Below are 18,051 nucleotides of genomic sequence, written 5' to 3' on the forward strand. Positions count from 1 at the left end.
TCGCCGAGGCAAAAACTCGGACATGGGAGGAGTTCGGTGAGGCCATGGAAAACGACTTCCGGACGGCTTCGAGGAAATTCTGGTCCACCATCCGGCGTCTGAGGAGAGGAAAGCAGTGCACTATTAACACTGTGTATAGTGAAGATGGTGTACTGCTGACCTCGACTCGGGACGTCGTGAGTCGGTGGAGAGAATACTTCGAAGCCCTCCTCAATTCCACCGACACGCCTTCCTTTGAGGAAGCAGAGTCTGGGGACTCTGAGGTGGGCTCTTCGATCTCTGGGAATGAAGTCACTGAGGCGGTTGGTAAGCTCCTCGGTGGCAAGGCCCCGGGGGTGGATGAGATCCGCCCGGAGTTCCTAAAGGCTCTGGATGTTGTAGGGCTGTCATGGCTGACACGCCTCTACAACATCGCGTGGACATCGGGGACAGTGCCTCTGGATTGGCAGACCGGAGTGGTGGTCCCCCTTTTTAAAAAGGGGGACCGGAGGGTGTGTTCCAATTATAGAGGAATCACACTCCTCAGCCTCCCCGGTAAAGTCTATTCAGGGGTGCTGGAGAGGAGGGTCCGTCGGGAAGTCGAATCTCGGATTCAGGAGGAGCAGTGTGGTTTTCGTCCCGGCCGTGGAACAGTGGACCAGCTCTACACCCTCAGCAGGGTCCTCGAGGGTGCATGGGAGTTCGCCCAACCAGTCTACATGTGTTTTGTGGATTTGGAGAAGGCGTTCGACCGTGTGCCTAGGGGAATCCTGTGGAGGGTGCTCCGGGAGTACGGGGTACCGAGCCCCTTGGTAAGGGCTGTTCGGTCCCTGTACGACCGGTGTCAGAGTCTGGTCCGCATTGCCGGCAGTAAGTCGAATTCGTTCCCAGTGAGGGTTGGACTCCGCCAAGGCTGCCCTTTGTCACCGATTTTGTTCATAACTTTTATGGACAGAATTTCTAGGCGCAGCCGAAGCGCTGAGGGGGTCCGGTTTGGTGACCTCAGCATTGAATCTCTGCTTTTTGCAGATGATTTAGTGCTGTTGGCTTCATCAAGCCGTGACCTCCAACTCTCACTGGAGCGGTTCGCAGCTGAGTGTGAAGCGGTTGGGATGAAGATCAGCACCTCCAAATCCGAGACCATGGTCCTCAGTCGGAAAAGGGTGGAGTGCCCTCTCCGGGTCGGGGATGAGATCCTGCCCCAAGTGGAGGAGTTCAAGTATCTTGGGGTCTTGTTCACGAGTGACGGTAGGAGGGGGCGGGAGATCGACAGGCGAATCGGTGCGGCGTCTGCAGTAATGCGGACGCTGCACCGGTCCGTAGTGGTGAAGAAGGAGCTGAGCCGAAAGGCAAAGCTCTCGATTTACCAGTCGATCTACGTTCCTACCCTCACCTATGGTCACGAGCTTTGGGTCGTGACCGAAAGAACAAGATCCCGGATACAAGCGGCCGAAATGAGTTTCCTCCGCAGGGTGTCCGGGCTCTCCCTTAGAGATAGGGTGAGAAGCTCGGTCATCCGGGAGGGACTCGGCGTCGAGCCGCTACTCCTCCGCGTAGAGAGAAGCCAGCTGAGGTGGCTCGGGCATCTGGTTCGGATGCCTCCCGGACGCCTCCCTGGAGAGGTGTTCCGGGCATGTCCCACCGGCGGGAGGCCCCGGGGACGACCCAGGACACGCTGGAGAGACTATGTCTCTCGGCTGGCCTGGGAACGCCTTGGGATCCCGCCGGAGGAGCTGGTTGAAGTGGCTGGGGAGAGGGAAGTCTGGGCTTCCCTGTTAAAGCTGCTGCCCCCGCGACCCGACCCCGGAACAAGGTCAGGTAAATAAAACAACCTACTATTGCCTGGGATAAAAGAAAAGGTTTGACGAATTTATAAGTGTAGGCAAAATGAACTCTATACAACTGGTCTTATTAATGTTTCGTTCCCAGCAAAAAGTGTACATGCAGGTTATGCTGTTATATCATCCCTACCAATATTGAGACCAAACCTACACCCTTGGTCTACTTGCTTCATTAAACTGACAAACAAGAGAGAACTTCTTCTTTTTATTGACTATTTTCCAACTCATATCTTATACAGAAGCTATGATCTCTGGGGAATCAAATGTCATTGTACTATATCCTAAACAGTGGCACTCATATCACTTAACTAAGCAATATGGACAAACAACAGAGGCAATCGTGAGAGGATTAAGAACGGAAGGCTTTGTAGCTTTTATAAATCAATGCAAAAGGAGAAAAGCAAAAGTGCAAAGCAAAGCAGCTTTGCAACATTTTATCAGGGGAACAAGCACAAAACACTTTTCATTGCATCTGATCATTGCGTTACATAAATGTGTTTCAAAGGACAGGGTCATATGGGAGAAAACAATCTTTAGAAGAAGAAAAAATGTGTCAAAGTAAAGTAGCAGTGGCCCTCTGTTCATACATCATCATAGACATAGAGCCTCACTTCAGGGGGTTTCTGAAGTCAATTGGGATAGGCTCCAGCTTTCTCTTACTGCATATATGTATACCGTAATTTCCCGAATATAACGCGCACTTTTTTTCCCCAAAATCAACTTGTAAAATCATGGTGCGCATTATAATACGGGTACATGGATGGAGACAGAAATATACGCATATATATTATATATATATATATAAACCGATTTTTTTTTTTTTTTTAATTATTGACACAGACACGTTGTGTTGAAGAAACGTATGCGGCGATCAGTTGCCGGCCATTACGGTACGTGATGTCACCATTTTGTTTCGGTAATACTTCACTCTGATCAGCCAAATGATTTCGTCTGTGTTAAATTCTGTTTTTTTCACTCTTCATAAAGCACAGAATTTAGTTTCTTGAACTCATTTGAGTCAACGTTTATTGCAGCTCTGCAATTCGGACCATAACAAACGTACCAACACAGACTTCCTGTGTGTGTCCGTCAACTATGTCCCTTGGGAAACTCAAACCCAAAAAACAATAGTTCCTATTGTTACGGTCGTGTCGACAGCGATGAACTCTCTCGGATTTCCGACTTACATTCTCACTTTCATTTTACCGTATCAATCCATGGAGGAAACACTTATTCATCATGATGAAACAAGGAAGGTTTACAGCAGCCTTTAAAAAGTCACATCTGTTTTGTTTTCTCCTAGATTCTGGTAAGTTGGAGAAGTTGTCAAATCATATTATTACCGTAAATATTGTCAGTTTATGATCATGTTTTGAACTACCAATATGCTATGCATGTGCTGTGTTTCATCAGTCAGTAAAATGACATTTCTGTATCTGTACACGAGCTCTGTTTTCTTGTATTCTTCTATTTATTGGTGCTAAAATTAGGGTGCGCGTTATAAACGGTACAATAATTTTTCCTAGATTTTATAAGTAAATTTGAGGTGCGCGTTATACACGGGTGCGCCATATATTCGGGAAATTATGGTAGTATATAATTACTGCACATACTTTTGGGAATGTCTTACTCGCAACAGATTCCTTCCAAAGGGAAAAACACAAACACAATTGCCTCAGATTTAGGGTTTGTTTTTGTTTTTTTCTTTTTGTGTCAGGCTGCTCTTGTATTGTCGTATTAGGTTCTCTTCAGAAAACCTTCCATCCATTCATTCATTTTCCTGTCTTTATATTCACAAGAGTTTCAGTAACTGGAGCCCATGTCTGCTAACTTTGGGCAACAAGTGCGGATCTCACTCACAGGGCACATCCAGAACTGAACTGTATGGTACTACACTGTACTGTAACAATGTATCAATATGGATTGCTATATTAATTGTTTAAGCAATATCGAATGGAAATCGATCGAAACGCAAAACATCAACATCAAATATCATCTTTTAGTTAGGTCGTTTTATATATATACATATATATATATATATTTTTTTTTTTTTTAAATAGAATTGTTATTTTATTGTTTGAAATGTTTCAGTAAATCAATTGTCCAAGCGCCCTAAAATTCGAATTTCGTTAGTTGTGAAATGTAACTGATTGTGTTGAATGTCTATATCCTGCCATGTCACATTGCTCAAAGGCCCTCGAATCAAATTGACTCTTGGCAAACTTTGTAATTTTGACAAATGTCATATAGTCGTGAAAGAATCGATATTGTATCGTCATGAAATTTCTGATTTACACAAACAGCCAATAGTACTTCCTTAAGTGGTCCCCAGCCAATTGCAGGTTAGGCAGATATCACTTGGCTACCACTTTCAAACATGTTAACTTCAAAACATTCTATCTATACTCGTGCATATATCTCAGAAAATAATGCTACCCTGCAGAAGAATACCAAACACAGTGATAAATTATTACTGATTCACTGTAAAAAAAATGACTAAAATCTTGGCAAAACATGAATAGATAAGAATTCCAGCCCGTATCAGAAAAATACAAAATAAACCAATTAAATGCTATGCTGCCTATAAATAAAAATAGGGTTGTGACATGAAAGTACGATTTCATAATTTACACTCTCCGTTAGAAAAATGGGATGCCAATTATTAGATACAGGCTAAGGAATTGTTTCTACCCCCCACCGAGATGAGCTCAAGCTTGAATGTCAAGCTGAACGCAAACAACCTGCTGCAGCTGCAGAATGGAAGATATTACACTCAAGAATAACCATCCATTCCAAGTCTCTATTTAAATCCAATTCCCAATTTGACATTTCCAGATCATCCTTGATAGATCACATGAGGATTATCAGAAGCACAAACAATCAGTGTAAGAATTGATGTTTTGTTGACGCACTAAAAAAATGAGTCATGAACAATTAAAGTTTTATGAGTAAAACAATTGCTAACATTACATTCATACAAGCCTTTAGGATTGCTCTACATCAGGGTAAATAAACTATCCACACAGATTTACAAAATAAAATGTGCATTACTCCTTGAAAGTGGAAGGCTAATATAATTTGGATGTCCAATCAATATCACTACGAGCAATTTACAAGAAAGCTTGATGTTGTTTGGGTTTTTTTTTTTTTTTTTCTTTCTTTGAAAGATTTTGGATGTTGCATATTGTTGCATATCTACAAACCTGGTAACCTCGAATAGTCTCAAGATAGAAACATAAGTTAAAGGTTATGTTTTTGTTAAAGTCAGGCAATATACAGTGGAGCAAATAAGTATTTATTCAACCACTAATTGTGCAAGTTCTCCCACTTGAAAATATTAGAGAGGCCTTTAATTGTCAACATGGGTAAACCTCAACCATGAGAGACAGAATGTGGGGGAAAAAAAACTGAAAATAATATTGTTTGATTTTTAAAGAATTTATTTGCAAATCGTGGTGGAAAATAAGTATTTGGTCAATACCAAAAGTTCATCTCAATACTATGTTATGTACCCTTTGTTGGCAATAACGGAGGCCAAACGTTTTCTTTAACTTTTCGAAGCTTTTCACACACTATTGCTGGTATTTTGGCCCATTCCTCCATGCAGATCTCCTCTAGAGCAGTGATGTTTTGGGGCTGTCGTTGGGCAACACGGACTTTCAACTCCCTTCACAGATTTTCTATCGGGTTGAGATCTGGAGACTGGCTAGGCCATTTCAGGACCTTAAAATGCTTCCTACGAAGCCACTCCTTTGTTTTCCTGGCTGTGTGTTTGGGATCACTGTCATGCTGAAAGACCAAGCCACGTCTCATCTTCAATGCCCTTGCTGATGGAAGGAGATTTTCACTCAAAATCTCTCGATACATGGCCCCATTCATTCTTTTCTTTACACAGATCAGTCGTCCTGGTCCCTTTGCAGAAAAACAGCCCCAAAGCATGATGTTTCCACCCCCATGCTTCACAGTGGGTATGGTGCAATTCAGTATTCTTTTTCCTCCAAACACGAGAACCTGTGTTTCTACCAAAAAGTTCTATTTTGGTTTCATCTGACCATAACACATTCTCCCAGTCCTCTTCTGGATCATCCAAATGCTCTCTAGCAAACCGCAGAGGAGCCTGGACGTGTACTTTCTTTAGCAGGGGGACACGTCTGGCAGTGCAGGATTTGAGTCCCTGGCGGCGCATTGTGTTACTGATAGTAGCCTTTGTTACTGTTGTCCCAGCTCTCTGTAGGTCATTCACTAGGTTCCCCCGTGTGGTTCTGGGATTTTTGCTCACCGTTCTTGTTATCATTTTGACGCCACGGGGTGAGATCTTGCATGGAGCCCCAGATCGAGGGAGATTATCAGTGGTCTGTTGCATGGTGTAAGTTGCAGCGAGACCTGCTCTCCCCAGAGACGAAAAAGATTTTCAATAAGTCATTCGCAGCAGCTGGGAGAGCTGGCCAGCTGCATAGAAATCAAGAAGTGCTATTTGCAGAAGGTATTTTTTGTTACATTTCTGTATTGTGCGATGTGTTTTGTGACTGTTATTAATTGTACTATTATTTCATTAAGTTTGGAATGCACTCGATTTCGCATTCACTCGCCTAAGACCTCCAAAGTGGCAGGTGGCCACAAGGTTAGCTTGATTTCTGTTTAGCATGTCACCATTTTCTTTAAGTGTCTAAGTTTAATTTTTACATCTTTTAGTTTTCACGGCATTGGACAAAGCAATAAAGTGCCCGTCTTTGACAAACCGCGCCCTGCGATGTCATTTTAGAGCCACATAATTGCTTTGGAAAAGCAAACTATTGAATATTACAAGTTTCTGAGGTACTTCCGCTTTTTCTTATGCATTTCTGCTCACGACTTCCGTTTTACACTTTCTCTTACCAAAACAACAGTGGAGCTGAAGTGGCATCACTCATCAAAATCCCTCAAAAAGACAATTTGGAAATACCACATCAATCTGCCATCATCACGACATGGGAGGACAACATGTTCATGAAGGCGCATGTGGAACCAAGCCTGTGCCACCACAAAGATCGATTGTTTATGTAGCAATGTTGCCACTGTGTTATGGAGGGTATGTTCTTCCTATAACTGCATTTTCATGTGTCCAGTGCTCCAAAAAGACTAAAGCTGAAATCTTGCGCATGAACGATTTATTGTCTTCGATATTGTTATTATGATGATGATGATTGTAATTGTGATGATGTTTAATATTATTCACTACAACTACTGTACTGCTGTCGCTGAAACACATGCTATCTGCTGCTAGCCTGTTGCTAATCAGCATATGTCGGATTGCACTATTATGTCCATTCTGACTATAATTCTGTGTTTTTCGGCACAGCTGAGACATTATTAGCTTTGCTAAATCTAGTTAAAAAAAGATAAATGAAAAACAAACACTCATCTACGACAAGTCATACATGGGCTTCTTACTCTAAATGCATAAATGCAAGTGCTAGAAGTTTTTGTTCATTTGTTTACAGGTGGAAAAGCTGTTAGGCAAGGGAAGATAACTTGATGTGCCTCACAACAACACTTACTGTACGTTGATGGACATATATCGAGACTACGTGCGTTCTACTTTGATGATGGAACCCATAGCAAAAATTTGCTACTTATCTGCTGCTTAATCTCGTCTCGTGAGATGAATTTGATCATCTCAAATTTATCTCATTCTTTGCTTATTTGTTTCTGAGTTTGTGCTCCTAAGAGTACCCTTAGGAGCAACTGATGAGTCAAAATGGGCAATGACATCATTGAGACACAGGAGATTGATTTGAGAAAAACAGATTTGAGCAATATTTGAGAAGAGAAATGCTCTTAATTGAAAATGGAGTTATACTTGTAAAGCACCTTTCAGGCACTCAAAGCGCTTTGACACTATATCCTCATCTACCTGCTGCAGCAATGTGGGGTTCAGTATCTTGCTCAAGGGTACTTAGCTGAATTCATCAGGACAGAGAGTTGAACTCACAACCTCTGGGTTGGGGAACGACTTCTCTACCACTGAGCAACGCACAGGCTCAGATGCACTGGGCTCGATGTGACGCGGCACATCAATGGAAAGCAACTTCGGAAAGAGCGTGTAGCAGTGATGATATGTTAGTTAATGTAATAATTCATATATTTCTTTGATGTTTCAAAACAAAAACCAAAAAAATCCAAATGGCAGACATATTGCCCGTGAGCCAGTTGTTTTAGCAAGACATCGTCAGCCAGCATGTTGCCTGTTTTGATTACGTCATTAAACAAGAGGACTAAGGTTCTTCACACTATTTTGTGGTAAACTTTAGGTCTTCGAAACCAAAAACCAATAAGGCATTTGTAGCGGCCGATAGTTTTCTTTAATTTTTACATTGAACAAGATGAACCAAATGAATCAGATGTTATTTAATTATTTGACCAATTATAATATTTTCGTGGATTTTGGCATGATATGAATTAAGATGTGATTGGACATGTCAGAGCAGACACTAACTACTCTTTGTTACAATGAAAGAATTGAAGGGAAAAGGTACCGTTCTCGCACACACCATATTATTGTTTGCATTAGTCTAACACATTCATCTAACTATAGTTTAGGCAGACTTCACCCAGTGCCCTTGACACAGTAAAGTTAATCACCTTATCGGCGCTCATGAGGGGGAAAAATGGTACCGTTTCTCGTAGGCACCGTCTAACTGTTTGCATTACTCGAACACACGTAATATAATCAATCAGGGAATAGTATCATTTTTTGATATTCACTGTAGGACTGCACTACTCTAACACACCTAATGTAAAAAAAATAGCACACCATAGTTTAAAGAAACAGAATAGATACACAACGCCATCTTATCACAGAACACCAAACGTGTGCGCCACGAGCAAGACTGACGCACCAACTCTGGCAATCAGTCCTCCCGACAAACGAACAAGGACAAATACCAGCGCGTTTTGTCCTAAAACAAGTAGTGCCAGCCCAGATAACAAAGTTGATAGCAGGCACTTGTGACGTCAAGACCAGCGTCGGTCACTGTGGCAACCACATCCCATCCACGCACGAACCTAAACAGCCCGAAACCGGCCAGAGAGGGATGATCCCAAAGCAACGCCCGGACACACCATTGGCCGGCCCACAGACTTAAAAAACACTGGACACTGAGATAAGACAGATTTGCTGCTCGGAAACATTTGCTATGTAGCCTTGCGTTGGATTCAGCATTTGTTCCCTCCTTCGTCTGTTTTTGCCTTGTTTTTGACCATTGTCGAGGAATAAATTGTCAACCCGTTTTCGGTGAGTCTTCTTTAAACTTTTGAAACATGGAGTCAGTACAGGGTTAAAATAAGAAGAGAACGCGCGAAGTTCCGCCTTCCCGGTTGGCGCACGCGAGGCAGCATTGGCCGAGCGGCACTTGTTTTGGCTGTCGCTGTTTCCGTGCGGGGAAACAAATGAATCAGATGTTATTTAATTATTTTAACAATTATAATATTTTCTTGGATTTCGGCATGATATGAATTAAGATGTGATTGGACACGTCAGAGAAGACACTACTCTTTGTTACAATGAAAGAACCTTGAAAACCCAAAATGAGCAATTGCAGACTGGAAGGTTATCAAATTGAGAAATACTGTATTTGTGACTGAGACAATATAGGGTTGCTTGGCGAGATCAGTAAAAGAGGCAGCTGAGGCAAGTTTAAGAAATAAAATACTTTGCTCATCCATGTCTTTTACTGAGACTTTACTGAGATCGTGACTTCAAGGAGATAAAATTGAGACGCGTTTGAGATCGACACAAGTACTCATAGTTGTCTCTTGGTGAGATCTTGAAAGGAGACAACTGTGAGACTCTATTGAAAAATCGTGCCAGTAGAACTATTAAGACCTTAAGACTTAAGACCTTCTCAGGTAATGTTCACTAAGAGACTTATTTCTCATGAGACAAATTTGAGAAAACAGAAAACCACCCTGGTCTCGATTATTGCTGATTCACTTCTCAGAGATGTAAATAAGACATGAACAAGATCTCATCTTCAATTTTGCTTTGCTATGGGAAGGCTCGACTTATGCCCCATTTTGGTTAATATTTTCCAAATAATTTTATAAATTGTGTTTTATTGCCCTGTTTTGCACATGCACCAATCGTTTTAAATAAAACAAGAAATGGAATCATGTTTTCCAAAAGATTTATTGCGATCAATATATGCAATAAAAAAGAATGACACGCTATTTGTGTTTACATGTACACGTGTGGTGAGCTCATAATATCATAACTTTAATCAAACCAGATGAACAATACCTTGTAGTATTTCCTTGCAACGACAAAATTTGTGTCAGCCCTTCTCCGTGTCAGCAACTGTAATGTTATTTGTAATTTTGCCTCATTTTGGTCACTAAAGCAGCCAGCGTATCAATCTACACCTCATGTTAACACAGGCTGCACAGATTTTCAGAATTTTGTCTGCGAACGATCAACGAAGTGATAAGAAATAACGAACAACACATTAAGTCCCAGAGCTTCATTTACGTCATGCTGAATCCATTTTGGGGGATTCCGTGGGTTCCTCTGGTTTGATTTTGCAGTTTTAACATTGACTGCACACTGCTTACTTCGACCGCACTTCATGTTGTTTTGTCTAAACCAGAAGTCCGTAGCATAAAATGTCAAAGATGGTGCCACCCATGTTTCGCTCAGGAAACTTGTCTATACGCAGTGATTATTTGCCTACTTACTATGCCATTACTTCGTGCACACAACTTGCCATTTATTAAAAGCAAAACTTTTGACTATTCTGCAGTGGCCTTCTGTGCGCTATGGTCCGTACGCCCTATTAAATATCTGTGAATGGAGCGAAAACATGCTGTTTGAATAAAGCACACTTCAGACCTAAAACAAAAGCATTTTGCGTATGAAGGTTGGGCAAAATACCTTCTGAGAGGTGCAGAAGGTTCAATGAAACTTTTTTGTTTTATCAAAAGTTGTGAGCAAAACGAGCAAGACAAGGTTTTGATCAATTGCATGCCATTGGAAAGAATCCTGTTTTACAATTTTTAAAAAAAAAATCTTTTTTATGATCTGTAGTGGAGAAAAACAATCTTTCCCACGATCATGTATACTTGCTCGTATTTTCTTTTGAGATACCAAAATGTTTTTCCTCGTCTTCTTCTTTTTCTTTAATAAAGAATTTTGTTGAACAGAATTTTAAAGCAAAGTCTGATTTTAAATGGTCACATTTCATTATATTTTTCCATATTAATTACTCTTGTCACATTAAAGTTTTTTTCTATGAACACTGTTTTTCTTTCATTAAAAACAACTGGTGTTGCTGAATTATTCTACCTGGCTACAGCTGTCTTAAGTGGTTTTGATTTTGTTCAACGATAAGGATTTGACAAATTTCTCTCTCCTAAAATTTTATAAAATGTTTAAAGGTGATAGAGAGGTTAAAAATCCATAACTCACCTGACCCAGCAGCTCAGGTAGGCCTAGCACCTGACCCACAAACACTCCAAGACAGATCAGAATAGAGTTGAACTGACCGATGAAACCTCGGATATATCTTGGGGAAATCTCTCCAAGATACATTGGCAGTGCACTGAGAGCTATACCTATGAGAAATGGTAAGGGATAAATGAACTATTATCATCTCAAAGCAGAAAATTTGCACTCAACATATATCCCTTTCATTAAATTTTGTCACCTAAGGGTTGCTGATAGTTTGTCTTTTGTGGTTTTCGACCAATGTTTGAATCAAATGGCAAAAAGTATAATAATTTATTAAGAAAAAAAAAACATAGTTCTCATAGCGATAAACTGCAGATTGGATTACTAAAGCAGAATCTTGAGCTTTCTCTTTTTATTGACCAATCCATTTCGATATAAAGAGGTCATTTTCTTCTTCCCAGCCCACTGCATTCCTATAAATATTTGTGCTATGTATTTTAGAACTATTTTGTACAAATTTTAATCCCAAAAAAGGACTATTTCCCCTGTTACATATTGCTTTTCTTTGTAAAACCAAACAGACACCAAGGCCAAGCACATGCAGGCAAAGAGAACTATCATAGTAATGCGGTACACAAATATTGGTGCACATCAGTTTTAAGTCTTACATAATCTCTCTATGCACATAAATATCATCGCAATAGTGGGCTTTCTGTAACTATTATTTATCTTTGTGTACAATTTTATTTGCTAAAAAAGTATTACTTGGAATTTTGAGTACTCATAACTCATCAACAATGACTTGTTCTAATGTGGGTTATCAGGCTTTGGGATGAGAGCTACATTCCTGAATAAGCAGAATTTGAAATGTTTAATTGTGCCAAAAATAAAATGTAAGTTGTGGTAACATGAAATTTTAAGGCAAAGGCAAATTTATTTATATAGCGCAATTCAACACAAGGCAATTCAAAGTGCTTTACATCTCATGAAGATCATAAAAATCACATTAAATCAATAGAATGTAAAAACAAAGACAATCGGCTGTATAGTTTGGAGGACTCCTTCCTCCGAACACGTCACAGCGCCCTCTTTCTCAACTCGAGACTGTTGCCGGAAGTCACTCATTTTCATGGCGCGGGATTCAAAAAGCTAAATAAATATAGCGATCGCTGCCACACACATCCAAGCGGTCTACTTCATTAAGGAGCATAAAATACCGCGTGTATTATGAGATAAACATGCATTTTCGTGTCACAGGCACTTTAAGCTTCAGTTATCAGTGTCCACATGATGGCGCTACAAATGCAGAATTCGCATATCTTCACTTTGGACGAAGTTTTTACGAAACCTCATTTCAATGCCCAAAATGTAAGTGTGTGTGGATGATAGGCTAAAGCGTAGAAAAAGTTCTTTTTGCCAAATACCCTGCAACATGCAGACACGGCCTAAGTGTCGCGGGTGTAGTGTGAAGTGTGTAGCTCACTTTGCGATGTATTACACTGTCATCCAGGTTTGAATCCTGCTTGGGTTGCCTTTACATACAGTGCCTTGCAAAAGTATTCGGCCCTCTTGAACCTTGCAACCTTTCGCCACATTTCAGGCTTCAAACATAAAGATATAAAATTTTAATTTTTGTCAAGAATCAACAACAAGTGGGACACAATCGTGAAGTGGAACAAAATTTATTGGATAATTTAAACTTTTTTAACAAATAAAAAACTGAAAAGTGGGGCGTGCAATATTATTCGGCCCCCTTGCGTTAATACTTTGTAGCGCCACCTTTTGCTCCAATTACAGCTGCAAGTCGCTTGGGGTATGTTTCTATCAGTTTTGCACATCGAGACACTGACATTCTTGCCCATTCTTCCTTGCAAAACTGCTCGAGCTCAGTGAGGTTGGATGGAGAGTGTTTGTGAACAGCAGTCTTCAGCTCTTTCCACAGATTCTCGATTGGATTCAGGTCTGGACTTTGACTTGGCCATTCTAACACCTGGATACGTTTATTTTTGAACCATTCCATTGTAGATTTGGCTTTATGTTTTGGATCATTGTCCTGTTGGAAGATAAATCTCCGTTCCAGTCTCAGGTCTTGTGCAGATACCAACAGGTTTTCTTCCAGAATGTTCCTGTATTTGGCTGCATCCATCTTCCCGTCAATTTTAACCATCTTCCCTGTCCCTGCTGAAGAAAAGCGGGCCCAAACCATGATGCTGCCACCACCATGTTTGACAGTGGGGATGGTGTGTTCAGGGTGATGAGCTGTGTTGCTTTTACGCCAAACATATCGTTTTGCATTGTGGCCAAAAAGTTCAATTTTGGTTTCATCTGACCAGAGCACCTTCTTCCACATGTTTGGTGTGTCTCCCAGGTGGCTTGTGGCAAACTTTAAACGAGACCTTTTATGGATATCTTTGAGAAATGGCTTTTTTCTTGCCACTCTTCCATAAAGGCCAGATTTGTGCAGTGTACGACTGATTGTTGTCCTATGGACAGATTCTCCCACCTCAGCTGTAGATCTCTGCAGTTCATCCAGAGTGATCATGGGCCTCTTGGCTGCATCTCTGATCAGTTTTCTCCTTGTTTGAGAAGAAAGTTTGGAAGGACGGCCAGGTCTTGGTAGATTTGCAGTGGTCTGATGCTCCTTCCATTTCAATATGATGGCTTGCACAGTGCTCCTTGAGATGTTTAAAGCTTGGGAAATCTTTTTGTATCCAAATCCGGCTTTAAACTTCTCCACAACAGTATCTCGGACCTGCCTGGTGCGTTCCTTGGTTTTCATAATGCTCTCTGCACTTTAAACAGAACCCTGAGACTATCACAGAGCAGGTGCATTTATACGGAGACTTGATTACACACCGGTGGATTCTTTTTATCATCATCGGTCATTTAGGACAACATTGGATCATTCAGAGATCCTCACTGAACTTCTGGAGTGAGTTTGCTGCACTGAAAGTAAAGGGGCCGAATAATATTGCACGCCACACTTTTCAGTTTTTTATTTGTTAAAAAAGTTTAAATTATCCAATAAATGTTGTTCCACTTCACGATTGTGTCCCACTTGTTGTTGTTTCTTGACAAAAAAATTAAATTTCATATCTTTATGTTTGAAGCCTGAAATGTGGCGAAAGGTTGCAAGATTCAAGGGGGCCGAATACTTTTGCAAGGCACTGTACATATTAGTAAGCATAACTTGAAATGTCAATTGTACTAACATGAAACTTTAATGTTTTTTTACTGGAAACTTTGGGTTCTGCTCACTTACAAAAGTGCTAGTGCAATAGGTTGACTTGAAACTTTTTGGGTAAAAATTGCAATCTGTATTTTTTTTTTTTTTTTTTGTATTATTTTGCCACCGGTAACAAGAAACAAATATAGTTATTAGAGATGCCGATCAATCGGGTCTGATCACGTCATTTTCAAAGTATCGGAATCGGCAAAAAAATATCGGCCATGCCATTTTAAAATTTTTCTTTAATTAAATCGTTTTTTAATTGTATTTAACGTTACAGACATAATATGTTACGCTCATCCAGAGTCTTTAGTTTAGGCTTAAGGTAGGGTTATCAAATTTATCCCGATAACGGCGGTAATTAACTTTTTTTTTAAATGTATCACATTAAAATATTTAACGCAATTAATTCATGCGTTTCACGACCCACTCACACATTATCGCGCTCAATCTGAAATGGCGCTGTTTTACCTATATAGAGAGCTAAAAGGCAGCGTAAAATGAGTAGAGTGAATTTTGGCAGCCTTTGGAGCCTTTTTTTTATTGGCTAAAGCCTTACAATCCCTCTCCCTACGATTCGAAATATCATGGGAAGCAATGTGGGGAAGCAAGTTGGCAATTGATCTTTTTCTTAACACCTTATGTTATTTCCCAACACAGAGAAGATGTATCAATTGGTAGCACAGTCATGGTTCCACTTCCCATCATGCATTTGGGCATGGCTACAGTATCATTTACTGAAAGCTCAACAAATACACTAGATGGCAATATTTAGTCACAATATACAAAGTCACAAGTGTTTCTATCCGTGGATCAGTCTCACAGAAAGAATGTTAATAATGTAAATGCCATCTTGAGGATTTATTGTCATAATAAACAAATACAGTACTTATGTACTGTATGTTGAATGTATATATTCAGTTTTATTCAGTTTTTTCTTAATGCATTGCCAAAATGTACAGTATATGATCGGGAAAAATTATTGGGAATGATTGGAATTGAATCGGGAGCAAAAAAAAGCAATCGGATCGGGAAATATCGGGATCAGCAGATACTCAAACTAAAACGATCGGGATCGGATCGGGAGCAAAAAAACATGATCGGAACAACCCTAATAGTTATTATGTCAGCACACACTTCAAATGACGTGCGTTAATCAACATATGCATCTGACAAAAACTTCCCGAGAAATCCATGTATATAAAAGTAGCCCTAATTGGCAGCGTTGCTTTCCCTGTCCTTGTTTTTAATCACCTCTTTCAAACACTTAATGAAGGTAGCAGTTCTTCTCATTACAGCACTAAAGTTGATGCTTGGAAGGAAGCTCTAATTTCACAGGCATTGCACACCCATCAAACACAAACACACACAGGTAATTTCAAATATCGAGCTTGATGAGGCCATCTCTCAGCAATAAGTCGGCACAACAACATTTGCATATTTCCCGGGGCTGTTTTAATCTCCGTGGGAGGGGCCATTATTATATTACATAATTTATCCATGCAGTGCGAAGCTCTTACGCTTAACCAAACAAGTCATAATTTTGAGGGTACACAAAGGAAAAAACTAAATATACATATAATAGTTTTGTTTAACTAAAGTACTGCATGTAGAGATTTATTCATATCACAGAAGCCTTCAACTCTCTGGCCTCAGCCACGGAACGCTCGACTTACCAGAGTCGACTCCCATAATGAAGCGGCCAATGATGAGCATCTCAAAGGACCGTGCTCTCTCGCCAAAGGTAAGTAGCAATGCCGCTGCCACAGCAAAGATGTTATTCAGCAACAAGGTTCCTTTTCTGTTTTAAAAGAGTTAGGGGGGTGGGGGGGGGGGGTGAAGCTTTTAGTACCCATACTACAGTAAGTACTGTATACACTGCTGGCCAAAAGTATTGCCCCCCCTGCAAATCTGTCAGATAAGGTTCAACTTCTCCGGGAAAATGATTGCAATTACAAACGCTTTGGTAGTACTATCTTCATTTATTTTGCCAGCAATGAAAAAAACACAAAAGAGAATGAAAAAAATTATCATTTTACACAAAACTCCAAATATGGACCAGACAAAAGTGGCAATAACTAAATTACACTTGCAGTCAGTTAAAATGGATTAAAGTTGACTCAACGTCTGTCCTGTGTCCTTGTGTGTACCACATTGAGCATGGAGAAAAGAAAGAAGACCAATGAACTGTCTGAGGACTTGAGAAGCAAAATTGTGAGGAAAAATGGGTAAATTTAAGGCTACAAGTCTATCTCGAAAGACCTGAATGTTCCTGTGTCTACCATGTCATCAATAAGTGTAAAGCCTAATGCACTGTGGCTAACCTCCCTAGATGTGGACGGGAAAAAAAATTGACGCGAAATTTCAACAAAAGATTGTGCGGAAAGTGGATAAAGAACCTTGACCAACATCCAAACAAGTTCAAGCTGTCCTGCAGTCCGAGGGTACAACAGTGTCAACCCGTACAATCGGTCAGCATCTGAATGAAAAGGGACTCTATGGTAGGATACACAGAAAGACCCCACTTCTGACCCAGAGACATAAAAAAGCCGGGCTGGAGTTTGCCAAAACCTACCCGAGGAAACCAAAAACGTTTTGGAAGAATGTTCTCTGGTCAAATGAGACAAAAGTAGAGCTTTTTGGGAAAAGGCATCAACATAGAGTATACAGGGGAAAAAACAAGGCCTTCAAAGAAAAGAACACGGTCCCCACAGTCAAACATGGTAGAGGTTCCCTGATGTTTTGGGGTTGCTTTGCTGCCTCTGGCACTGGACTGCTTGACAGTGTGCATGGCATTATGAAGTCTGAAGACTACCAACAAATTTTTCAGGATAATGTTGGGCCCAGTGTGAGAAAGCTGGGCCTCCCTCAGAGGTCATGGGACAATGACCCAAAACACATTTCAAAAAGCACTAGAAAAGTTATTTAAGAGAAAGCACTGGAGACTTCTAAAGTGGCCAGCAATGAGTCCAGACCTGAATCCCATAGAACACCTGTGGAGAGATCTGAAAATGGCAGTTTGGAGAAGGCACCCTTCAAATCTCAGAGACCTGAAGTTGTCCAAAGAATAATGGTCTACAATTCCAGAAGCAAATTGTAAGAAACTCATTGATGGATACCGGAAGCAGTTGTTCGCAGTTATTTTGACTAAATGTTGTGCTAAAAAGTACTAGGCTGAGGGTGCCAATACTTTTGTCTGGCCCATTTTTGGAGATTTGTTTAAAATGATAATGATTTTTTTTTTTCCCATTCTCTTTTGTGTTTTTTTCATTGCAAGCAAAATAAATGAAAATATTACTACCAAAGCATTTGTAATTGCAATCATTTTCTTGGAGAAATTGAGCATTATCTGACAGAATTGCAAAGGTGCCAATACTTTTGGCCAGCAGTGTACATATTATTAGCAAAAAACTTGAAGTCATGTGTGGCAGCTGTGATTCAATGGTATTATTTAGTGAAGCATGTAAAGAATTTGGAAAATAACCCTCCTTGATAATGAAAAGGCTTTACCATTAAATTTGTTTTAATGGTAAGATACAAAATATCTACAGTACATCAAGCCAGCAGCTTTATTTTAT

General features: G+C 40.4%; 1 protein-coding gene across 4 annotated transcripts in view; it reads right to left on the reverse strand.

The window, feature by feature from the left end:
• slc2a9l2 (solute carrier family 2 member 9, like 2) overlaps positions 1-18,051 on the reverse strand; it is a 216,479-nt gene that overhangs the window by 162,711 nt on the left and 35,717 nt on the right. For all 4 annotated transcript variants that reach the window (XM_057844888.1, XM_057844887.1, XM_057844886.1 and 1 more), the window contains 2 exons: positions 16,150-16,274; positions 11,263-11,408 (listed from right to left, as the gene is read on the reverse strand). In XM_057844888.1, coding sequence (XP_057700871.1) covers positions 11,263-11,408; positions 16,150-16,274 — 271 coding nt within the window. The remainder of the gene's footprint in view (positions 1-11,262; positions 11,409-16,149; positions 16,275-18,051) is intronic.

This window comes from Corythoichthys intestinalis, chromosome 9 (assembly GCF_030265065.1).
Source record: "Corythoichthys intestinalis isolate RoL2023-P3 chromosome 9, ASM3026506v1, whole genome shotgun sequence".
Lineage (NCBI taxonomy): Eukaryota > Metazoa > Chordata > Actinopteri > Syngnathiformes > Syngnathidae > Corythoichthys > Corythoichthys intestinalis.